General features: G+C 51.9%; 1 protein-coding gene across 1 annotated transcript; it reads left to right on the top strand.

Moving 5' to 3' along the window:
* The first annotated feature begins 516 nt into the window (after window positions 1–516).
* LOC144489657 (transmembrane protein 222-like) lies at window positions 517–25,578 on the top strand. The gene is made up of 6 exons (XM_078207517.1): window positions 517–637; window positions 9,043–9,127; window positions 9,216–9,247; window positions 20,258–20,354; window positions 23,098–23,228; window positions 25,360–25,578. The coding sequence occupies exons 1-6, from the start codon at window positions 567–569 to the stop codon at window positions 25,442–25,444; spliced, it is 501 nt and encodes a 166-aa protein (XP_078063643.1). The 5' UTR covers window positions 517–566; the 3' UTR covers window positions 25,445–25,578.
* The last annotated feature ends 123 nt before the right edge of the window (window positions 25,579–25,701 follow it).

Below are 25,701 nucleotides of genomic sequence, written 5' to 3'. Positions count from 1 at the left end.
AGCAACGCGCCTCCCGGTTCAAACATAAACAGAGAATGCTGGAAAATCTCCGACTTTGACCCTGCTTCAGAGTGGATCTTTCTCAACTCCTGACCAAGGCTCATCCTGAAAAGAAGCTGTTGGCTCTGTTACCTTTTTCTGTCAGACCTTGCTGAGATTTGCTGCTTTTTGATCCTGATTCAAAGATGATTTGAGGGGACAGGATGTGACGATTGGCTTGCGGGGCGGATGTCTAATGTGCTCTGACGGTGGCGGTTGACCGGAAGCGGGGCAAGATGACGTATGTGTGCGTGGGACGTGACGTGCGGCTCGAAACTGGTGGCGGGTTGAAGCGGACGTGACGGCACATGAGGGGCGGAAGTGGCCGTGTCGCTGGAGGGAGAGGCCGAGCGGAAATGGGGGCCAGAAGTGCACTTCCGGAGCCGATCTGCGCAGCCGCAGTGAGCGGGCGGGGGGGGGGGGCAGGAAGTGACGCCGTTTGAGGGGCGGATGTTGGGGGGGAGTGGGACCGGAAGTGGGTTGGGGGGAGGGGCGGAAGTAGGTTGACTGTTGTGGTCGAGGGGAGAATGAAGCGGATGGATGTGGAGCGGCAGAGGTTTCCCCACAGCCTGGTGTGGAGTCCCATCCCCCTCTTATCGTGAGTCTCACACACTTTATATCACATACTGAGGTCTGGGCAATGGTCAGAGGCATAGAATCCTCCCCCACCCCCCCCCCCCAGAGCTTAAATGTCCAATACTGGGGGGGAGGGGTATTAGAGCCCTGGGAAAGAGTGATCATAACACTGTCTGATTACAGGGTGCGGAGGCCTGGATTAGAGGGGATGAGCTGGAAGTTTCATCCGATGGTCAGAGGTAGGGTGGGCAGTCTGAATCTTTACCCCCCCCGCCCTTTCCCGAGTTGAAATGTCGAATACTTGGGGGCTGTTACAGACCTGGGAAAGAGTGATCATAACGCTGTCTGATTACATGGTGCGGAGGCCTGGATTAGAGGGGATGAGCTGGAAGTTTCATCCGATGGTCAGAGGTAGGGTGGGCAGTCTGAATCTTTACCCCCCCGCCCTTTCCCGAGTTGAAATGTCGAATACTTGGGGGCTGTTACAGACCTGGGAATGAGTGATCATAACACTGTCTGATTACATGGTGCGGAGGCCTGGATTAGAGGGTATGAGCTGGAAGTTTCATCCGATGGTCAGAGGTAGGGTGGGCAGTCTGAATCTTTACCCCCCCGCCCTTTCCCGAGTTGAAATGTCGAATACTTGGGGGCTGTTACAGACCTGGGAAAGAGTGATCATAACGCTGTCTGATTACATGGTGCGGAGGCCTGGATTAGAGGGTATGAGCTGGAAGTTTCATCCGATGGTCAGAGGTAGGGTGGGCAGTCTGAATCTTTACCCCCCCGCCCTTTCCCGAGTTGAAATGTCGAATACTTGGGGGCTGTTACAGACCTGGGAAAGAGTGATCATAACGCTGTCTGATTACAGGGTGCGGAGGCCTGCATTACACGGGATGAGCTAGAGGAAGGACAAACCAAAGTAGAACGTACAGGGTAAATGGTAGGACTCTGAAGAGTGCAGTTGAACAGAGGGATCTGGGAATACAGGTACAGAGTTCCCTAAAAGCGACGTCACAGGTGGATAGGGTCGTAAAGAGTGCCTTTGGTACATTGGCCTTTATAAATCGGAGTATCGAGTATAAAAGTTGGAATGTTATGGTGAGGTTATATAGTAAGAAGTTTAACACCAGGTTAAAGTCCAACAGGTTTATTTGGTAGCAAAAGCCACACAAGACTTGATTAGTTGTAAGTATTCACATTCCAACCATTATTCATGTAAATTGAGTCTGTGTCTTGAAAGCTCTGTTTGTGAACAGAATTCCCACTCACCTGAAGAAGGGGCTTGCAGCTCCGAAAGCTTGTGTGGCTTTTGCTACCAAATAAACCTGTTGGACTTTAACCTGGTGTTGTTAAACTTCTTACTGTGTTTACCCCAGTCCAACGCCGGCATCTCCACATCGAGGTTATATAAGGCATTGGTGAGGCCGAATTTGGAGTATTGTGTACAGTTTTGGTCACCTAGTTACAGGAAGGATGGAAATAAGGTTGAAAGAGTGCAGAGAAGGTTCACAAGGATGTTGCCGGGACTTGAGAAGCTGAGTTACAGAGAGAGATTGAATAGGTTGGGACTTTATTCCCTGGAGCGTAGAAGAATGAGGGGAGATTTGATAGAGGTGTATAAGATTTTGATGGGTATAAATAGAGTGAATGCAAGCAGGCTTTTTCCGCTGAGGCTAGGGGAGAAAAAACCCAGAGGGCATGGGTTAAGGGTGAAAGGAGAAAAGTTTAAAGGGAATATTAGGGGGGGCTTCTTCACGCAGAGAGTGGTGGGAGTGTGGAATGAGCTGCCGGATAAAGTGGTAAATGCGGTGTCACTTTTAACATTTAAGAAAAACTTGGACGGGTTCATGGATGAAAGGGGTGTGGAAGGATATGGTCCAAGTGCAGGTCAGTGGGACTCGGCAAAAAATGGTTCGGCACAGACAAGAAGGGCCAAAAGGCCTGTTTCTGAGCTGTAATTTTCTATGGTTCTAGGTCTGTACGATGGTCAGAGGTAGGGTGGGCAGTCTGAACCTTTACACCCCTCCTCCCCGGAATTGAAATGCCGAATACTTTAGGTGGTATTAGAGCCCTGGGAAAGAGTGATCATAACGCTGTCTGATCACCGGTGCGGAGGCCTGGATTAGAGGGTATGAGCTGGAAGTTTCATTCGATGGTCAGAGGTAGGGTAGGCAGTCTGAATCTTTACCCCCCCGCCCTTTCCCGAGTCGAAATGTCGAATACTTGGGGGCTGTTACAGACCTGGGAAAGAGTGATCATAGCGCTGTCTCTGCTGCCATATTACAGGGCAGGATACGGAGGCCTGGATTAGAAGGTATGGGTGGCACAGTGGCAGGCACTGCTGCCTCACAGCGTCAGGGACCCTGGTTCAATCTGGCCTTGGCAGAGATTAAACAGATTGGGTCTGTACTCGTTGGAGTTTAGAAGGATGAGGGGTGATCTTATAGAGACATATAAGATAATGAAGGGGCTGGATAGGGTAGAGGTGGAGAGATTCTTTCCACTTAGAAGGGAAATCAGAACTAGAGGGCACAGCCTCAAAATAAGGGGGGGCCGGTTCAGAACAGAGTTGAGGGGGAACTTCTTCTCTCAGAGGGTGGTGAAACTCTGGAATTCTCTGCCCATTGAAGTGGTGGAGGCTTCCTCGTTGAATATGTTTAAATCACGGGTGGATAGTTTTCTGATCGATAAGGGAATTAGGGGATATGGGGAGCAGGCGGGTAAGTGGAACTGATTTGCTTCAGATCAGCCATGATCTTGTTGAATGGCGGGGCAGGCTCGAAGGGCCAGATGGCCTACTCCTGCTCCTATTTCTTATGTTTTTATGTTGGGTCACTGCCTGTGTGGAATCTGCACATTCTCCCCGTGTCGGCGTGGGTTTCCTCCGGGTGCCCCGGTTTCTTCCCACACTCCAAAGATGTGCAGGTTAAGTTGATTGGCCAAGCTAAATTGACCCTAGTGTCAGGGGATTAGCAGGGGGTTACAGGAATAAGGCCTGGGTGGGATCGTGGTTGATTCAGGCTCGATGGGCTGAATGGCCTCCTTCTGCACTATAGGGATTCTATGAAGTCTAACGATGGTCAGAGGTTGGATGGGTAGTGAGAATATCTCTCCTGCACCCCCCCCACTCCCTGAGTTGAAATGTCGAAAACTCGGGGTATAAGTGCCCTGGGAAAGAGTGATCATAATTGCTGTGTCTGACCGCCACATTGCGCGGCACGGTAGCACAGTGGTTAGCACTGCTGCTTCACAGCTCCAGGGTCCCGGGTTCGATTCCCGGCTCGGGTCACTGTCTGTGTGGAGTTTGCACATTCTCCTCGTGTCTGCGTGGGTTTCCTCCGGGTGCTCCGGTTTCCTCCCACAGTCCAAAGATGTGCGGGTTAGGTTGATTGGCCATGCTAAAATTGCCCCTTCGTGTCCTGAGATGCATAGGTTAGTGGGTAAAATATGTAGGGATATGGGGGTAGGGCCTGGGTGGGATTGTGGTCGGTGCAGACTCGATGGCCTTTCTCTGTGCTGTAGGGTTTCTAAGATTCTAAGAAATTCCTGAATTTGTAGATTCTACAAGAGTCCAAAGATGCGCAGGTTAGGTGGACTGGCCATGCTAAATTGCCCCTTAGTGTCAGAGAGACGAGCTAGGGTAAATGCAAGGGATTATGGGGATAGGGCCTGGGTGGGATTGTGGTGGGTGCAGACTCGATGGGTCGAATGGCCTCCTTCTGCACTGTAGGGGGGTTGGTTTAAGACAGAGTTGAGGAGGAACTTCTTTTCCCAGAGGGTGGTGAATCTCTGGAATTCTCTGCCCACTGAGGTGGTGGAGGCTACCTCGCTGAATATGTTTAAAGCGCGGATGGATGGATTCCTGATCGGTAAGGGAATTAAGGGTTATGGGGATCAGGCGGGTAAGTGGTACTGATCCACGTCAGATCAGCCATGATCTTATTGAATGGCGGGGCAGGCTCGAGGGGCTAGATGGCCTACTCCTGCTCCTATTTCTTATGTTCTTATGTTTCTATGAATCGAAGATCTCCCGGCATACTTCTGAATTCCAATGAGTATAGTCCCAGGCTACTCAGACACACTGGATATCACGTGTTGCAATCTATGCAATGTTGAGAGGAATCGATAGTGTTGGCAGTCAGGATCTTTTTCTCCCCCAGAGTCCAAACGTCTAATTCTTAGGGTGTAGCGATTGACATCTGTGGTAATGGGAGCTCTGGGACGGGAGGAAAGAGTGATGGAGAGAGACAGGGAGAGGGATGGAGGGAGGGTCACAGAATACCTACAGTGCAGAGGAGGCCATTCGGCCCACCGAGTCTACACTGTCCACAATCCCACCTAGGTCCTATCCCCGTAATATATTTACCCTGCTCATCCCTCTAACCTCTGCATCTTTGGACACTAAGGGCAATTTAGCACGGCCAATCCATCCAACCTGCACATCTTTGGACTGTGGGAGGAAACCGGAGCACCCGGAGGAAACCCACGCAGACACGGGGAGAACGTGCAGACTCTGCACAGTGACCCGAGGCCGGGAATCGAACCCCGGTCCCTGGCGCTGTGAGGCAGCAGTGCTAACCCACTGTGCCACTGTGCCGTCAGCGAGGTTGAGGCAGAGACAGTCAGGTAGAGGGGGAGAGACATTCGCCGGGATGGGAGCATGTGGGAGGAATGGAGATAGGGTCCGCGTGTGAGGAGGGAGCGAGTGGATGAGTGGTGTCCCATCTCGGGTGATAAGAGTTTGTGTCTCTCACTGAAAGCTGGAGTCTGATGATGCAGCTGTATAGAACGCTGGTTAGGCCACATTTGGAGTACTGCGTCCAGTTCTGGTCGCCGCACTACCAGAAGGACGTGGAGGTGTTAGAGAGAGTGCAGAGAAGGTTTACCAGGATGTTGCCTGGTATGGAGGGTCTTAGCTGTGAGGAGAGATTGGGTAGACTGGGGTTGTTCTCCCTGGAAAGACGGAGAATGAGGGGAGATCGAATAGAGGTGTACAAGATTATGAAGGGGATAGATAGGATGAACGGTGGGAAGCTTTTTCCCAGATCAGAAGTGACGTTCACGAGGGGTCACGGGCTCAAGGTGAGAGGGGCGAAGTATAACGCAGATATTAGAGGGATGTTTTTTACACAGAGGGTGGTGGGGGCCTGGAATGCGCTGCCAAGTAGGGTGGTGGAGGCAGGCACGCTGACATCGTTTAAGACTTACCTGGATAGTCACATGAGCAGCCTGGGAATGGAGGGATACAAACGATTGGTCCAGTTGGACCAAGGAGCGGCACAGGCTTGGAGGGCCGAAGGGCCTGTTTCCTGTGCTCTTTGTTCTTTGTTCTTTGACTCCGCTGTCTGGTTAGGGTGCATTGGCCGTGCTAAATTCTCGCTCAGTGTAACCCGAACAGGCGCCGGAGTGTGGCGACGAGGGGGATTTTCACAGTAACTTCATTGCAGTGTTAATGTAAGACTTAGTTGTGACACGAAAAAAATAAATTTTAAAAAAGGTGACCTGAAATGTAAAAGACATTGGTGAGGCCACATTTGGAGGACTGCGTACAGTCCTGGTCACCCTGCGATAGGAAGGATATTATCAAACTGGGAAAGGGCGCAAAAAAGATTGACAAGGACGTTACTGGGACGAGAAGGTTTGAACTGTAAGGAAAGGCTGGATAGGCTGGGACTTTTTCTCTGGAGCACAGGAGGACGAGCGGGGATGGGGAGGAAACCTTAGAGAGGTTTATAAAACTATGAGGGGCAGAGATAAGGTGAATCGTCTTTTCCCCAGGGTAAGGGAGTCCAAACTTGGAGAATAAACCTTTAAGGTGAGAGAGGAAAGGTAGAAAAGGGACCTGAGGGACAAGTTTTTCCACACACCAGATGGTGCATATATGGAATGAGGTGCCAGAGGAAGTGGGAGAAGTGCAGTGGCACAAAAGTCGCATGGGTTTCCCACACACACTGACTCTCACTGGGGTACGGGTTCCACACACACTGACTCTCACTGGGGTACGGGTCCCACACACACTGACTCTCACTGGGGTACGGGTTCCACACACACTGACTCTCACTGGGGTACGGGTTCCACACACACTGACTCTCACTGGGGTACGGGTTCCACACACACTGACTCTCACTGGGGTACGGGTTCCACACACACTGACTCTCACTGGGGTACGGGTTCCACACACACTGATTCTCACTGGGGTACGGCTTCCACACACACTGTCTCTCACTGGGGTACGGGTCCCACACACACTGACTCTCACTGGGGTACGGGTTCCACACACACTGACTCTCACTGGGGTACGGGTCCCACACACACTGACTCTCACTGGGGTACGGGTCCCACACACACTGACTCTCACTGGGGTACGGGTCCCACACACACTGACTCTCACTGGGGTACGGGTCCCACACACACTGACTCTCACTGGGGTACGGGTCCCACACACACTGACTCTCACTGGGGTACGGGTTCCACACACACTGACTCTCACTGGGGTACGGGTTCCACACACACTGACTCTCACTGGGGTACGGGTTCCACACACACTGACTCTCACTGGGGTACGGGTTCCACACACACTGACTCTCACTGGGGTACGGGTCCCACACACACTGACTCTCACTGGGGTACGGGTTCCACACACACTAACTCTCACTGGGGTACGGGTTCCACACACACTGTCTCTCACTGGGGTACGGGTCCCACACACACTGACTCTCACTGGGGTACGGGTTCCACACACACTGACTCTCACTGGGGTACGGGTCCCACACACACTGACTCTCACTGGGGTACGGGTTCCACACACACTGACTCTCACTGGGGTACGGGTTCCACACACACTGACTCTCACTGGGGTACGGGTTCCACACAAACTGTCTCTCACTGGGGTACGGGTTCCACACACACTGACTCTCACTGGGGTACGGGTTCCACACACACCGACTCTCACTGGGGTACGGGTTCCACACACACTGACTCTCACTGGGGTACGGGTCCCACACACACTGACTCTCACTGGGGTACGGGTCCCACACACGCTGACTCTCACTGGGGTACGGGTTCCACACACACTGACTCTCACTGGGGTACGGGTTCCACACACACTGACTCTCACTGGGGTACGGGTTCCACACACACTGACTCTCACTGGGGTACGGGTTCCACACACACTGACTCTCACTGGGGTACGGGTCCCACACACACTGACTCTCACTGGGGTACGGGTTCCACACACACTGACTCTCACTGGGGTACGGGTTCCACACACACTGACTCTCACTGGGGTACGGGTCCCACACACACTGACTCTCACTGGGGTACGGGTTCCACACACACTGACTCTCACTGGGGTACGGGTCCCACACACACTGACTCTCACTGGGGTACGGGTTCCACACACACTGACTCTCACTGGGGTACGGGTTCCACACACACTGACTCTCACTGGGGTACGGGTTCCACACACACTGACTCTCACTGGGGTACGGGTCCCACACACAGTGACTCTCACTGGGGTATGGGTTCCACACACACTGACTCTCACTGGGGTACGGGTCCCACACACACTGACTCTCACTGGGGTACGGGTCCCACACACACTGACTCTCACTGGGGTACGGGTCCCACACACACTGACTCTCACTGGGGTACGGGTCCCACACACACTGACTCTCACTGGGGTACGGGTTCCACACACACTGACTCTCACTGGGGTACGGGTTCCACACACACTGTCTCTCACTGGGGTACGGGTCCCACACACAGTGACTCTCACTGGGGTATGGGTTCCACACACACTGACTCTCACTGGGGTACGGGTCCCACACACACTGACTCTCACTGGGGTACGGGTCCCACACACACTGACTCTCACTGGGGTACGGGTTTCACACACGCTGACTCTCACTGGGGTATGGGTCCCTCACACACTGACTCTCACTGGGGTATGGGTCCCACACACACTGACTCTCACTGGGGTACGGGTCCCACACACACTGACTCTCACTGGGGTACGGGTTTCACACACGCTGACTCTCTCTGGGGTACGGGTTCCACACACACTGACTCTCACTGGGGTATGGGTCCCACACACACTGACTCTCATAGCGGGGCACACTGGGTTAGCACTGCTGCCTCACCGCGCCAGGGACCTGGGTTCGATTCCCGGCTTGGTTCGCTGTCTGTGTGGAGTCTGCACATTCTCCCCGTGTCTGCGTGGGTTTCCTCCTGGTGCTCCGGTTTCCTCCCACAGTCTGAAAGACGTGCTGGTTAGGGTGCATTGGCCGTGCTAAATTCTCCCTCAGTGTAACCCGAACAGGAGCCGGAGTGTGGCGACTGGGGGATTTTCACAGTAACTTCATTGCAGTGTTAATGTGAGCTGATTTGCGACATTGGTGAACAGGCTGTTCTTTTCCCCTTGTACAGCTGGGTTTTCCCTGTCATCGGACACATGGGGATCTGCACCTTGTCGGGAATTATCCGGGACTTTGCTGGGCCTTACTACGTGTCGGTAGGTACCGGGACGGGGCTGAGAATTTTCCGCCTGTCTGTGTGAGGGGTTGCGAGTGAATTCTGACTCTCCTGTTGTCTCATTTCAGGAAGACAATATGGCTTTCGGGAATCCCAGCAAGTAAGTACGCCGTGCGGGTCTGTGTGTGTGAGAGCGAGAGAATGTGTCTCCAACATCCCCCCCGCTTTCTCTCCCCCCCCCATGCCTACCTCCACCCCCCCCCCCCCCCCCCCCCCCCCCCCACCACCCCCCCCTCGCTATACCCCCATAGTCACCAGATCACACGGGCATGTCTCCAAGTGAATTTGCTATTTTTATACACTGCTGTTCTCTCTCCCCCACCCCCCCCCATTCTTAAACATTCCGTTTCAGTTATTAGGAGCGGAAGTAGGTAAATTCAGCCCTTAAGAACATCTGAACTAGGAGCAGGAGGAAGTCATCTGGCCCCTCGAACCTGCTCCGCCATTCAATAAGATCATGGCTGATCTTTTTGTGGACTCAGCTCCACTTACCCGCCCGCTCACCATAACCTTCATTCCTTCAAAAATCTATCTATCCTTGCCTTAAACACATTCAATGAGGTAGCCTCAACTGGGCAGGGAATCCCACAGATTCACAACCCTTTGTGTGAAGAAGTTCTTCCTCAACTCAGTCCTAAATCTACTCCCCCTTATTTTGAGGCCATGCCCCCTAGTTCTAGTTTCACCCGCCAGTGGAAACAACTTCCCTGCTTCTATCTTATCTATTCCCTTCATAATCTTATTTGTTTCTATAAGATCTCCAGTCATTCTTCTGAATTCCAATGAGTATAGCCCCAGTCTACTCAGTCTCTCCTCATAAGCCAACCCTCTCAACTCCGGAATCAACCGAGTGAATCTCCTCTGCACCCCCTCCAGTGCCAGTATATCCTTTCTCAAGTAAGGAGACCAAAACTGTGCACAGTACTCCAGGTGTGGCCTCACCAGCACCTTATACAGCTGCAGCCCTTGGAGCCTGCCCCACCATTCAATCAGATCATGGCTGATCTCTCCCTGGTCTCAAATCCTCCTCCCCACCTTTTCCCCATATCCTTTTAACCCATTTTTAAAAATCAGAAATATATCTTGTGGTTAGTCCCCCTTGACCTGGTGTTTATTTGAGTTCACGAGCTTTCGGAGCGCTGCTCCTTCATCAGGTGAGTGATCCCAAATAAACCTGTTGGACTTTAACCTGGTGTTGTGAGACTTCTCACAATGACTTGAGAAGGTGCTATCTCTTCTGAATTAACGGTTAGAAGTTAATTAATATAAAAGCTTATATTAAGACATATAAGATGATGAAGGGGCTGGATAGGGTAGAGGTGGAGAGATTCTTTCCACTTAGAAGGGAAACCAGAACTAGAGGGCACAGCCTCAAAATAAGGGGGGGCCGGTTCAGAACAGAGTTGAGGGGGAACTTCTTCTCTCAGAGGGTAGTGAATCTCTGGAATTCTCTGCCCATTGAAGCAGTGGAGGCTACCTCGTTGAATATGTTCAAGAACATAAGAATATAAGAAATAGGAGCAGGAGTAGGCCATCTAGCCCCTCGAGCCTGCCCCGCCATTCAATAAGATCATGGCTGATCTGAAGTGGATCAGTTCCACTTACCCGCCTGATCCCCATAACCCCTAATTCCCTTACCGATCAGGAATCCATCCATCCGTGACTTAGGACTGAGTTGAGTTGACCCCAGTGAGAGTCAGTGTGTGTGGGACCCGTACCCCAGTGAGAGTCAGTGTGTGTGGGACCCGTACCCCAGTGAGAGTCAGTGTGTGTGGGACCCGTACCCCAGTGAGAGTCAGTGTGTGTGGGACCCATACCCCAGTGAGAGTCAGTGTGTGTGGAACCCGTACCCCAGTGAGAGTCAGTGTGTGTGGAACCCGTACCCCAGTGAGAGTCAGTGTGTGTGGAACCCGTACCCCAGTGAGAGTCAGTGTGTGTGGGACCCGTACCCCAGTGAGAGTCAGTGTGTGTGGAACCCGTACCCCAGAGAGAGTCAGCGTGTGTGGAACCCGTACCCCAGTGAGAGTCAGTGTGTGTGGCACCCGTACCCCAGTGAGAGTCAGTGTGTGTGGGACCCGTACCCCAGTGAGAGTCAGTGTGTGTGGGACACGTACCCCAGTGAGAGTCAGTGTGTGTGGAACCCGTACCCCAGTGAGAGTCAGTGTGTGTGGGACCCGTACCCCAGTGAGGGTCAGTGTGTGTGGGACCCGTACCCCAGTGAGAGTCAGTGTGTGTGGAACCCGTACCCCAGTGAGAGTCAGTGTGTGTGGAACCCGTACCCCAGTGAGAGTCAGTGTGTGGGCGACCCGTACCCCAGTGAGAGTCAGTGTGTGTGGAACCCGTACCCCAGTGAGAGTCAGTGTGTGTGGAACCCGTACCCCAGTGAGAGTCAGTGTGTGTGGGACCCGTACCCCAGTGAGAGTCAGTGTGTGGGGAACCCGTACCCCACTGAGGGTCAGTGTGTGTGGGACCCGTACCCTAGTGAGAGTCAGTGTGTGTGGGAAACCCATGCGACTTTTGTGCCACTGCACTTCTCCCACTTCCTCTGGCACCTCATTCCATATATGCACCATCTGGTGTGTGGAAAAACCTGTCCCTCAGGTCCCTTTTCTACCTTTCCTCTCTCACCTTAAAGGTTTATTCTCCAAGTTTGGACTCCCTTACCCTGGGGAAAAGACGATTCACCTTATCTCTGCCCCTCATGGTTTTATAAACCTCTCTAAGGTTTCCTCCCCATCCCCGCTCGTCCTCCTGTGCTCCAGAGAAAAAGTCCCAGCCTATCCAGCCTTTCCTTACAGTTCAAACCTTCTCGTCCCAGTCACGTCCTTGTCAATCTTTTTTGCGCCCTTTCCCAGTTTGATAATATCCTTCCTATCGCAGGGTGACCAGGACTGTACGCAGTCCTCCAAATGTGGCCTCACCAATGTTTTTTACATTTCAGGTCACCTTTTTAAAAATTTATTTATTCGTGTCACAACTAAGGCTTACATTAACACTGCAATGAAGTTACTGTGAAAATCCCCCTCGTCGCCACACTCCGGCGCCTGTTCGGGTTAAACTGAGCGAGAATTTAGCACGGCCAATGCACCCTAACCAGACAGCAGAGTCAAAGAACAAAGAACAGTACAGCACAGGAAACAGGCCCTTCGGCCCTCCAAGCCTGTGCCGCTCCTTGGTCCAACGAGACCAATCGTTTGTATCCCTCCATTCCCAGGCTGCTCATGTGACTATCCAGGTAAGTCTTAAACGATGTCAGCGTGCCTGCCTCCACCACCCTACTTGGCAGCGCATTCCAGGCCCCCACCACCCTCTGTGTAAAAAACGTCCCTCTGATATCTGAGTTATAGAACCATAGAAAATTACAGCTCAGAAACAGGCCTTTTGGCCCTTCTTGTCTGTGCCGAACCATTTTATGCCTAGTCCCACTGACCTGCACTTGGACCATATCCCTCCACACCCCTCTCATCCATGAACCCGTCCAAGTTTTTCTTAAATGTTAAAAGTGACCCCGCATTTACCACTTTATCCGGCAGCTCATTCCACACTCCCACCACTCTCTCTTATACTTCGCCCCTCTCACCTTGAGCCCGTGACCCCTCGTGAACGTCACTTCTGATCTGGGAAAAAGCTTCCCACTGTTCACCCTATCTATCCCCTTCATAATCTTGTACAGCTCTATTAGATCTCCCCTCATTCTCCGTCTTTCCAGGGAGAACAACCCCAGTCTACCCAATCTCTCCTCACAGCTAAGACCCTCCATACCAGGAGGAACAGGAAGGGGTCGGTAACTTTGTTGGGTGTTTTCTATAGGCCGCCCAATAGTAACAGAGATGTTGAGGAGCAGATGGGGAAACAGATCCTGGAGAGATGTAGGAATAACAGAGTTGTCGTGATGGGAGATTTTAATTTCCCAAACATAGATTGGAATATCCCTAGGGCTAGGGGTTTGGATGGAGAGGAGTTTGTTAGGTGTGTCCAGGAGAGTTTCCTGACACAGTATGTGGATAAGCCTACTAGAGGAGAGGCTGTACTTGATCTGGTGCTGGCTAATGAACCTGGACAGGTGGAGGATCTCTCGGTGGGTGAGCATCTTGGGGATAGCGATCATAATTCTATCTCCTTCACGATAGCATTGGAAAGAGATAGGATCAGGCAGGCTAGGAAAGTGTTTCTCTGGAGTAAAGGGAAATACAGTGTCATCAGGGAGGAAATTAGACGGGTAAATTGGAAGGAGGCATTCTTGGGGAAAAGTACCGAAGGAAAGTGGAGGATTTACAAGGAATGTTTGTCTGGAGCTCTGCATGACAACGTTCCGATGAGACAGGGGGGTGTTGGTAGGGTACGGGAACCGTGGTGCACGAAGGTTGTGATGAACCTGGTAAATAAGAAAAGAGAGGCGTACAGAAGGTTCAGAGAGCTAGGAGGTGTTAAGGATTTAGAGGAGTATACGCGATGTAGGAAGGAGCTTAAGAAGGAAATTAGGAGAGCGAGAAGGGGTCATGAGAAGACCTTGGCGGGTAAGATTAAGGAGAATCCCAAGGCTTTCTACAAATATGTCAAGAGTAAAAGGATGAGATGTGAAGGCATAGGACCCTTAAAAGGTGAAGGGGGAAAAGTTTGTGCGGAACCGTTAGAAATGGCGGAGGTGCTTAATGAATACTTTACCTCGGTATTCACGGTGGAAAGGGATCTGGGTGGTTGTACTGCTGGTTTGCGGTGGACAGAAAGGATCGAGCATGTGGACATAAAGAAAGAGGATGTGTTGGAACTATTGAATGGCATCAAGGTTGGTAAGTCGCCGGGACCGGATGGGATGTACCCCAGGTTACTGTGGGAGGCGAGGGAGGAGATTGCGGAGCCTTTGGCGATGATCTTTGCATCGTCGATGGAGACGGGAGGGGTTCCGGAGGATTGGAGGATTGCAGATGTGGTCCCTATATTCAAGAAAGGGAACAGGGACAGCCCGGGAAATTACCGACCGGTGAGTCTAACCTCAGTGGTTGGTAAGTTGATGGAGAGGATCCTGAGAGACAGGATTTATGATCATCTAGAGAAGTTTAGTATGATCAAAAGTAGTCAGCACGGCTTTGTCAAGGGCAGGTCGTGCCTTACGAGCCTGGTTGAGTTCTTTGAAAATGTGACCAAACACATTGACGAAGGAAGAGCGGTGGATGTGGTCTATATGGACTTCAGCAAGGCGTTCGATAAGGTCCCCCATGCAAGACTTCTTGAGAAAGTGAGAGGGCATGGGATCCAAGGGGCTGTTGCCTTGTGGATCCAGAACTGGCTTGCCTGCAGAAGGCAGAGAGTGGCTGTGGAGGGGTCTTTCTCTGCATGGAGGTCAGTGACCAGTGGAGTGCCCCAGGGATCTGTTCTGGGACCCTTGCTGTTTGTCATTTTCATTAAAGACCTGGATGAGGAAGTGGAGGGATGGGTTGGTAAGTTTGCTGACGACACCAAGGTAGGTGGTGTTGTGGATAGTTTGGAGGGATGTCAGAAGTTGCAGCGAGACATAGATAGAATGCAAGACTGGGCGGAGAAATGGCAGATGGACTTCAACCCGGATAAGTGTGTAGTGATCCATTTTGGCAGGTCCAATGGGATGAAGCAGCAGTATAATATGAAAGGTACCATTCTTAGCAGTGTAGAGGATCAGAAGGACCTTGGGGTCCGGGTCCATAGGACTCTTAAATCGGCCTCGCAGGTGGAGGATGCGGCCAAGAAGGCGTACGGCGTACTAGCCTTCATTAATCGAGGGATTGAGTTTAGGAGTCGGGAGATAATGCTGCAGCTTTATAGGACCCTGGTTAGACCCCACTTGGAGTACTGCGCGCAGTTCTGGTCACCTCATTACAGGAAAGATGTTGAAGCCATTGAAAGGGTGCAGAGGAGATTTACAAGGATGTTGCCTGGATTGGGGGGCATGCCTTATGAGGATAGGTTGAGGGAGCTTGGTCTCTTCTCCCTGGAGAGACGAAGGATGAGAGGTGACCTGATAGAGGTTTACAAGATGTTGAGAGGTCTGGATAGGGTAGACTCTCAGAGGCTATTTCCAAGGGCTGAAATGGTTGCTACGAGAGGACACAGGTTTAAGGTGCTGGGGGGTAGGTACAGAGGAGATGTCAGGGGTAAGTTTTTCACTCAGAGGGTGGTGGGTGAGTGGAATCGGCTGACGTCGGTGGTGGTGGAGGCAAACTCGTTGGGGTCTTTTAAGAGACTTCTGGATGAGTACATGGGATTTAATGGGATTGAGGGCTATAGATAGGCCTAGAGGTAGGGATATGATCAGCGCAACTTGTGGGCCGAAGGGCCTGTTTGTGCTGTGGCTTTCTATGTTCTATGTTCTACCAGACAACATCCTGGTAAACCTTCTCTGCACTCTCTCTAACGCCTCCACGTCCTTCTGGTAGTGCGGCGACCAGAACTGGACGCAGTATTCCAAATGTGGCCTAACCAGCGTTCTATACAGCTGCATCATCAGACTCCAGCTTTCAGTGAGAGACACAAACTCTTATCACCCGAGATGGGACACCACTCATCCACTCGCTCCCTCCTCACACGCGGACCCTATCTCCATTCCTCCCACATGCTACCATCCCGGCGAATGTCTCTCCCCCTCTACCTGACTGTCTCTGCCTCAACCTCGCTGACGGCACAGTGGGTTAGCACTGCTGCCTCACAGCGCCAGGGACCCGGGTTCGATTCCCGGCTCGGGTCACTGTCTGTGCGGAGTCTGCACGTTCTCCCCGTGTCTGCGTGGGTTTCCTCCGGGTGCTCCGGTTTCCTCCCACAGTCCAAAGATGTGCAGGTTGGGTGGATTGGCCGTGCTCAATTGCCCCTTAGTGTCCAAAGATGCAGAGGTTAGAGGGATGAGCAGGGTAAATATATTACGGGGATAGGACCTAGGTGGGATTGTGGACAGTGTAGACTCGGTGGGCCGAATGGCCTCCTCTGCACTGTAGGTATTCTGTGACCCTCCCTCCATCCCTCTCCCTGTCTCTCTCCATCACTCTTTCCTCCCGTCCCAGAGCTCCCATTACCACAGATGTCAATCGCTACACCCTAAGAATTAGACGTTTGGACTCTAGGGGAGAAAAGATCCTGACTGCCAACACTATCTTCGGACTGTGGGAGGAAACCGGAGCACCCGGAGGAAACCCACGCAGACACGGGGGAGAAGGTGCCGACTCCGCACAGACAGTGACCCGAGCCGGGAATCGAACCCGGGTCCCTGGCGCTGTGAGGCAGCAGCGCTAACCCACTGTGCCACCCTCAAATTCAAATCTGACAGGTTCTTAGTAGTTGAGCGTTGTCTTCAAACTCGTAGGCTGACAAAAAGGCAACAGCCTGCAGAACCGGTTACCAAGGCAACCCTGATACTTTTGGTCCTTTTGAAATAGATGTTGCAATCTGCAGTCTGTGCGCACTCTGCATTTTAGCACAGAACTCAATACCAGCTTTTAAATGGTCCACGCACAGTTTCCATAAAACATAGGAGCAGAATGAGGCCACTCGGCTCATCGAGTCTGCTCCGCCATTCAACCATGGCTGATATTTTCCTCATCCCCATTCTCCTACCTTTTCCCCATAACCCCTGATCCCCTTATTAATCAGGAACCCATCTATCTCTGTCTTAAAGACACTCAATGACCCGGCCTCCACAGCCTTCTGCGGCAAAGAGTTCCACAGATTCACCACTCTCTGGCTGGAGAACTTCCTCCTCATCTCTGTTTTAAAGGATCGTCCCTTCAGCCTGAGGTTGTTCCCTCTGGTTCTAGTTTTTCCTACAAGTGGAAACATCCTCTCCACGTCCTCTCTATCCAGGCCTCGCAGTATCCTGTAAGTTTCTATAAGATGGGCGGCACGGTAGCACAGTGGTTAGCACTGCTGCTTCACAGCTCCAGGGACCTGGGTTCGATTCCCGGCTTAGGTCACTGTCTGTGTGGAGTTTCCACATTCTCCTCGTGTCTGCGTGGGTTTCCTCCGGGTGCTCCGGTTTCCCACAGTCCAAAGATGTGCGGGTTAGGTTGATTGGCCGTGATAAAATTGCCCCTTAGTGTCCTGAGATGCGTAGGTTAGAGGGATTAGTGGATAAAATGTGTAGGGATATGGGAGTAGGGCCAGGGTGGGGTTGTGGTCGGTGCAGACTCGATGGGCCGAATGGCCTCTTTCTGCACTGTAGGGTTCTATGATTCTCTACCGGGGACCCTCTATTCCCATCCTATTCATGTATTTGTCAAGATACCCCTTAAAAGTCACTACCGTATCCGCTTCCACTACCTCCCCCGGCAACGAGTTCCAGGCACCCACTACTCTCTGTGTAAAAAATCTGCCTCGTACATCTCCTTTAAACCTTGCCCCTCGCACCTTAAACCTGTGCCCCCGAGTAATTGACTCTTCCGCTGTGGGAGAAAGCTTCTGACGATCCACTCTGTCCATGCCCCTCATAATCTTGTAGACTTCTATCAGGTCGCCCTTTCAACCTCCATCGTTCCAGTGAGAACAAACCAAGTTTCTCCACTGAAAAGTATTGTTTCTTGCATGCTATGCAAAGCATACCGCTCATAGAGTACAGAGGGGAGAAGGAAAATAGAGGGTGCAGAATGTAGCAATTTGATTTATTGTCACATGGATTGGGATACAATGAAATGTATTGTTTCTTGCGCACGAAACAGACAAAGCATACTGTTCATAGAGAAGGAAAGGAGAGAGTACAGAATGTAGGGTTACAGTCAAAGCTAGGGCGTAGAGAAAGATCAGCTTAAGGCGAGGTAGGTCCATTCAAAAGTCTGACAGCAGCAGGGAAGAAGCTGTTCTTGAGTCGGTTGATTTGATTTATTATTGTCACGTGTATTGGGATACAGTGAAAAGTATTGTTTTCTTGCGCGTTATAAGAACATACCATAAGAACTAGGAGCAGGAGTCGGCCGTCTGGCCCCTCGACCCTGCTCCGCCATTCAATAAGATCACGGCTGATCTTTTTGTGGACTCAGCTTCACTTACCCGCCCGCTCACCATAACCCTTAATTCCTTTACAGTTCAAAACTTTATCTATTCTTGCCTTAAAAACATTCAACTGCTTCACTGGGCAGGGAATTCCACAGATTCACAACCCTTTGTGTGAAGAAGTTCTTCCTCAACTCAGTCCTAAATGTGCTTCCCCTTATTTTGAGGCCATGCCCCCTAGTTCTAGTTTCACCCGCCAGTGGAAACAACTTCCCTGCTTCTATCTTATCTATTATAGAACATAGAACAGTACAGCACAGAACAGGCCCTTCGGCCCACGATGTTGTGCCGAGCTTTATCTGAAACCAAGATCAAGCTATCCCACTCCCTATCATCCTGGTGTGCTCCATGTGCCTATCCAATAACCGCTTAAATGTCCCTAAAGTGTCTGACTCCACTATCACTGCAGGCAGTCCATTCCACACCCCAACCACTCTCTGCGTAAAGAACCTACCTCTGATATCCTTCCTGTATCTCCCACCACGAACCCTATAGTTATGCCCCCTTGTAATAGCTCCATCCACCCGAGGAAATAGTCTTTGAACGTTCACTCTATCTATCCCCTTCGTCATTTTATAAACCTCTATTAAGTCTCCCCTCAGCCTCCTCCGCTCCAGAGAGAACAGCCCTAGCTCCCTCAACCTTTCCTCATAAGACCTACCCTCCAAACCAGGCAGCATCCTGGTAAATCTCCTCTGCACTCTTTCCAGCGCTTCCACATCCTTCTTATAGTGAGGGTATTCCCTTCATAATCTTATGTTTCTATAAGATCTACCCTCATTCTTCTGAATTCCAATGAGTATAGCCCCAGTCTACTCAGTCTCTCCTCATAAGCCAACCCCCTCAACTCCGGAATCAATATCGACAATACAGACAAAGCATACAGTTCATAGAGAAGGAAATGAGAGAGTGCAGAATGTAGTGTTACAGTCACAGCTAGGGTGTAGAGAAAGATCAAGTTCGTGTGAAGTAGGTCCATTCAAAAGTCTGACGGCAGCAGGGAAGAAGCTGTTCTTGAGTCGGTCGGTACGTGACCTCAGATTATTGTATCTTTTTCCCGATGGAAGAAGGTGGAAGAGAGAATGTCCGGGGTGTGTGGGGGGGATCCTTGATTATGCCGGCTGCTTTTCCCCGAGGCAGCGGGAAGTGTAGACGGAGTCAATGGACGGGAGGCTGGTTTGCGTGATGGATTGGGCTACATTCACGACCTTTTGTAGTTCCTTGCGGTCTTGGGCAGAGCAGGAGACATACCAAGCTGTGATACATCTGGAAAGAATGCTTTCTATGGTGCATCTGTAAAAGTTGGCGTTGGGAGATTAAACAGTTTGGGCTTCTACTTGCCTGAGTTTGGAAGGATGAGGGGGGGGGGGGGGGGGGGGGGGGAATCTGATGGAGGTATATGAAATACCAAAAGGGATTGATAGTTTAAATTTAAAAAAAAAAAGTTTATTAGTGTCACAAGTCGGCTCACATTAACACTGCAATGAAGTTACTGTGAGAATCCCCTAGTCGCCACACTCTGGTTCGGGTTACACTGAGGGAGAATTTGGCACGGCCAATGCACCCTAACCAGCACGTCTTTCAGACTGTGGGAGGAAACCGGAGGAAACCCACGCAGACACGGGGAGAATGTGCAGACTCCGCACAGACAGTGACCCGAGCCGGGAATCGAACCCGGGTCCCTGACGCTGTGAGGCAGCAGCGCTAACCCACTGTGACAGACAGCGTTACGACCTGATTTCAAAAAAACGGGTTAAAGGGAGATGGTGAACAGGTGGGGAGTGGAATTGAGAGCAGGGAGAGATCAGCCATGATCTAATTGAATGGCGGGGCAGGCTCGAAGGGATGAATTTCCCTATCTCCGCTCCTAATTCCTAAAGGCCACCATTCCAATTGCCTCACTGCAATCGGTCTGCGTGCACCAGCTGCAGAGCGATTCATGAACAAGGACACCCAGATCCCTCTGCCTTTTGTGAAGAAGATGTTATAATGTTAGCCGCCGTGTAGAGTATGGCGCTTGTGACGGTGGGTGCTCTGGGCCGGGGTGATGGTCCGTTCAGATTTCCCCGTGCCAAACGCTGACTGTGGCCCTCGATCCCGGCAGGTACTGGCAGCTGGATCCCACCAAGGTTTACCGGACTGGACCCAATCCCTGGGATACCAGCGTCCTTGAAGCATCGGAGGAGTACAAGCACAGAATGGTAAGGCGGGGGCTGTGGCTTCTGGGGGGGCTAATGTCTGTCTGAGTCTGATCTCTCGGCATTGCACAGTGTAGAAGTGGCCCTTCAGCCCATCATCTCTGCACCGACACACGTGGAACACCTGGCCTCCCACCCAATCCCATCTACCAGCACTTGGCAGGTAGCCTTGAATATTATAGAATCATAGGGTCCCGGCAGTGCAGAAGAGGCCATTCGGTCTATCGAGTCTGTCTCTCTTTGGACACTAAGGGACAATTTAGCATGGCCAATCCACCCAACCTGCACATCTTTGGACACTAAGGGACAATTTAACATGACCAATCCACCCAACCTGCACATCTTTGGACACTAAGGGACAATTTAGCATGGCCAATCCACCCAACCTACACATCTTTGGACACTAAGGGACAATTTAGCATGGCCAATCCACCCAACCGACACATCTTTGGACACTAAGGGACAATTTATCATGGCCAATCCCCCTAACCTGCACATCTTTGGACACTAAGGGACAATTTATCATGGCCAATCCACCTAACCTGCACATCTTTGGACACTAGGACAATTTATCATGGCCAATCCACCTAACCTGCACATCTTTGGACACTAAGGGACAATTTAGCATGGCCAATCCACCCAACCTACACATCTTTGGACACTAAGGGACAATTTAGCATGATCAATCCACCTAAACACCACATCTTTGGACACTAAGGGACAATTTAGCATGGCCAATCCACCCAACCCGCACATCTTTGGACACTAAGGGACAATTTAGCATGGCCAATCCACCCAACCTGCACATCTTTGGACACGAAGGGGCAATTTAGCATGGCCAATCCACCCAACCTACACATCTTTGGACACTAAGGGACAATTTAGCATGATCAATCCACCTAAACACCACATCTTTGGACACTAAGGGACAATTTAGCATGGCCAATCCACCCAACCCGCACATCTTTGGACACTAAGGGACAATTTAGCATGGCCAATCCACCCAACCTGCACATCTTTGGACACGAAGGGGCAATTTAGCATGGCCAATCCACCCAACCTGCACATCTTTGGACACGAAGGGGCAATTTAGCATGGCCAGTCCACCCAACCTGCACATCTTTGGAGTGTGGGAGGAAACCGGAGCACCCGGAGGAAACCCACGCAGACACGAGGAGAATGTCGTGAACTCCACACAGACAGTGACCCGAGGCCGGGAATCGAACCGGGGTCCCTGGTGTTGTGAGGCAGCAGTGCTAACCACTGTGCCAAGTGTTCATCCAGATACTTTTTAAAGGATGTGTGGCATCCCGCTTCCACCACCCTCCCGGGCATTCCAGACCCTCACCATCCTCTGGGTGAAAAAGCTTTTCCCCACATCCCCCCCCTTCCCCCGCCCCCTCACCTTGAACCTGTGTCCCCTCGGGACTGACCCTTCAGCTAAGGGGAACAGCTGCTCCTTATCCACCCTGTCCATGCCCCTCATAATCTTGTACATCTCAATCAGGTTGTCCCCTCAGTCTTCTCTGCTCCAACACAAACAACTCAAGCCTACCCGACCTCTCTTCCGAACTGAAACGCTCCATCCCAGGCAGCGTCCTGATGAATCTCCTCTGGATCCCCTCCAGTGCGATCACGTCCCTCCTATAATGTGGCGACCAGAACTGCACTCAGTACTCCAGCTGTGGCCTCACCAAAGCTCCATACAACTCCATCATGTCCTGCCTGCTTTTGTAATCTTTGCCTTAATTGATAATGGCAAGTGTCCCATATGCCTTTTTCACCATCCGACTAACATGCCCTTCTGTCTTCAGTGATCTGTGGACTAACACGCCAAGGTCCCTTTGTTCCTTGTGTCCTGCCATCCATTGAATACTTCCTTGTCAAATTACTCCTTCCAAAGTGTATCACCTCGCACCTTTCAGTGTTAAACTCCACCTGCCATTTATCTGCCTATCTGACCACCCAGTCTCTATCTTCTCGTCGTCCAAAACTCTCAGCCTCACTTTTGGCCATCCATCCAGTCTTTGTTTCATCTGCAAACTTACCGGGGTGGGTGGGAATTTTTTTTTAAAAAAAGAGAGATCGTTGTAGCATTTGAATCTCAGCCAAACATTCACATTTAGAACATAGAACATTACAGCGCAGTACAGGCCCTTCGGCCCTCGATGTTGCGCCGACCTGTGAAACCAATCTAAAGCCCATCTAACCTACACTATTCCAATATCATCCATATGTTTATCCAATAACCATTTGAATGCTCTTAATGTTGACGAGTCCACTACTGCTGCAGGCAGGGCATTCCACGCCCTTACCACTCTCTGAGTAAAGAACCTACCTCTAACATCTGTCCTATATCTATCACCCCTCAATTTAAAGCTATGTCCCCTCGTGCTAGCCATCACCATCCGAGGAAAAAGGCTCTCACTATCCACCCTATCTAGTCCTCTGATCATCTTGTATGCCTCTATTATTAAGTCACCTCTTAACCATCTTCTCTCTAACAACATTTCGGGCAGTGTCAGCAAAGAACTCAATTGAAAGGGCACGGATTGGGTGGTTGTGCTCGATTCTCCACGTTACACCGGATGGCCTGTTAATCAAAACAGCCCGACAGAGATTTTGATTTTTCAACTCTCTCTGTTCACTAGCCGGGGGCAGGGGGGAGGGGAAGGGGTTTGAAAGAGGGATTTTCTGGCAGTCTCGAATGATGTAGCGGGGTTTAACAGTTGTTTTCTGTCTGTAGCACAACCTGTGTTGTGACAATTGTCACTCGCATGTCGCAATGGCCCTCAACCTGATGCGATATGACAACAGAACCTCGTGGAATATGGTCAAACTCTGTTTCCTGATGCTGGTCCATGGCAAATACGTCAGGTACAGTATCCTCCGGGTTACGTGAATCAGCCCCATTCCTGCTCCCGGTCCCTGTCCAGTCACCCCTGGGTTAGGGAGAGGGGATGAATCAGCCCCATTCCTGCTCCCGATCCCTGTCCAGTCACCCCTGGGTTAGGGAGAGGGGGTGAATCAGCCCCATTCCTGCTCCCGATCCCTGTCCACTGACCCCTGGGTTAGGGAGGGGGGGTGAATCAGCCCCATTCCTGCTCCCGATCCCTGTCCAGTGACCCCTGGGTTAGGGAGAGGGGGTGAATCAGCCCCATTCCTGCTCCCGATCCCTGTCCAGTCACCCCTGGGTTAGGGAGAGGGGGGTGAATCAGCCCCATTCCTGCTCCCGATCCCTGTCCAGTGACCCCTGGAACAGGAGGAGGCCATTCAGCCCCTCTCTCTCTCTCTTTCTCTCGAGCCTGTTACACAGGAACAGGAGGAGGCCATTCAGCCTCTCTCTCTCTCTCTCTCTCTCGAGCCTGTTACACAGGAACAGGAGGAGGCCCATTCAGCCCCTCTCTCTCTCTCTCTCGTGCCTGTTACACAGGAACAGGAGGAGGCCCATTCAGCCCCTCTCTCTCTCTCTCGAGCCTGTTACACAGGAACAGGAGGAGGCCCATTCAGCCCCTCTCTCTCTCTTGAGCCTGTTACACAGGAACAGGAGGAGGCCCATTCAGCCCCTCTCTCTCTCTCTCGAGCCTGTTACACAGGAACAGGAGGAGGCCATTCAGCCCCTCTCTCTCTTGAGCCTGTTGCACAGGAACAGGAGGAGCCCATTCAGCCCCTCTCTCTGTCTCGAGCCTGTTACACAGGAGCAGGAGTAGGCCCATTCAGCCCCTCTCTCTCTCTCTCGAGTCTGTTACACAGGAACAGGAGGAGGCCCATTCAGCCCCTCTCTCTCTCTCGAGCCTGTTACACAGGAACAGGAGGAGGCCCATTCAGCCCCTCTCTCTCTCTTGAGCCTGTTGCACAGGAACAGGAGGAGCCCATTCAGCCCCTCTCTCTCTCTCTCGATCCTGTTACACAGGAACAGGAGGAGGCCCATTCAGCCCCTCTCTCTCTCTCTCTCTCTCGAGCCTGTTACACAGGAACAGGAGGAGGCCCATTCAGCCTCTCTCTCTCTCTCGAGCCTGTTACACAGGAACAGGAGGAGGCCCATTCAGCCCCTCTCTCTCTCTCTCTCTCTCTCAAGCCTGTTACACAGGAACAGGAGGAGGCCATTCAGCCCCTCTCTCTCTCTCTCTCTCTCTCGAGCCTGTTACACAGGAACAGGAGGAGGTCCATTCAGCCCCTCTCTCTCTCTCGAGCCTGTTACACAGGAACAGGAGGAGGCCCATTCAGCCCCTCTCTCTCTCGAGCCTGTTACACAGGAACAGGAGGAGGCCCATTCAGCCCCTCTCTCTCTCTCGAGCCTGTTACACAGGAACAGGAGGAGGCCCATTCAGCCCCTCTCTCTCTCTCTCGAGCCTGTTACACAGGAACAGGAGGAGGCCATTCAGCCCCTCTCTCTCTCGAGCCTGTTACACAGGAACAGGAGGAGGCCATTCAGCCCCTTTCTCTCTCGAGCCTGTTACACAGGAACAGGAGGAGGCCATTCAGCCCCTTTCTCTCTCGAGCCTGTTACACAGGAACAGGAGGAGGCCCATTCAGCCCCTCTCTCTCTCTCTCTCGAGCCTGTTACACAGGAACAGGAGGAGGCCCATTCCGCCTCTCTCTCTCTCGCGAGCCTGTTACACAGGAACAGGAGGAGGCCCATTCAGCCTCTCTCTCTCTCTCGAGCCTGTTACACAGGAACAGGAGGAGGCCATTCAGCCCCTCTCTCTCTCTCTCTCGAGCCTGTTACACAGGAACAGGAGGAGGCCCATTCAGCCCCTCCCTCTCTCTCTCGAGTCTGTTACACAGGAACAGGAGGAGGCCATTCAGCCCCTCTCTCTCTCTCTCGGGCCTGTTGCACAGGAACAGGAGGAGGCCCATTCAGCCTCTCTCTCTCTCTCTCGAGCCTGTTGCACAGGAACAGGAGGAGGTCCATTCAGCCCCTCTGGTGCCTACTCTGCCATTTATTGCAATCAAAGTTATTTGTGATGCAGTCTGACGCTGTTCCCTCGCTGTTCCTCTTTCCCAGTTTCGGAGGTTTTTTGCGGACCTGGCTTCCTTTCCTGGTGATCCTCGCCGTGACGTTGACTGTTGTCCTTGTCATCTACCTGTAGTGAGCGGAGCGCTGCCTGAACTGGGAGCAATATCGCCAAAGCCCCTCGTATCCGCACCGGTCTCCTCCGCCAGTCTCTATCTGTCTCTCTCCCTCCCTCTCTCTGAGGCCTCCCACTCCACCACCAACCCAATCCTCACAACCTTCCCCTCCTTGGTTTGCGGAGAGATTAGTGGGCGGGGGTGGGACAGGTGTTACGTGGGGAAGGGAGACCTGTTCCCTGAGTTGTTTTGATGCCCCCGGAGGCTAGCTTTCCCT

This window comes from Mustelus asterias, unplaced genomic scaffold, assembly GCF_964213995.1.
Source record: "Mustelus asterias unplaced genomic scaffold, sMusAst1.hap1.1 HAP1_SCAFFOLD_2409, whole genome shotgun sequence".
NCBI lineage: Eukaryota > Metazoa > Chordata > Chondrichthyes > Carcharhiniformes > Triakidae > Mustelus > Mustelus asterias.
This window is presented reverse-complemented; position numbering and strand designations above follow the sequence as displayed.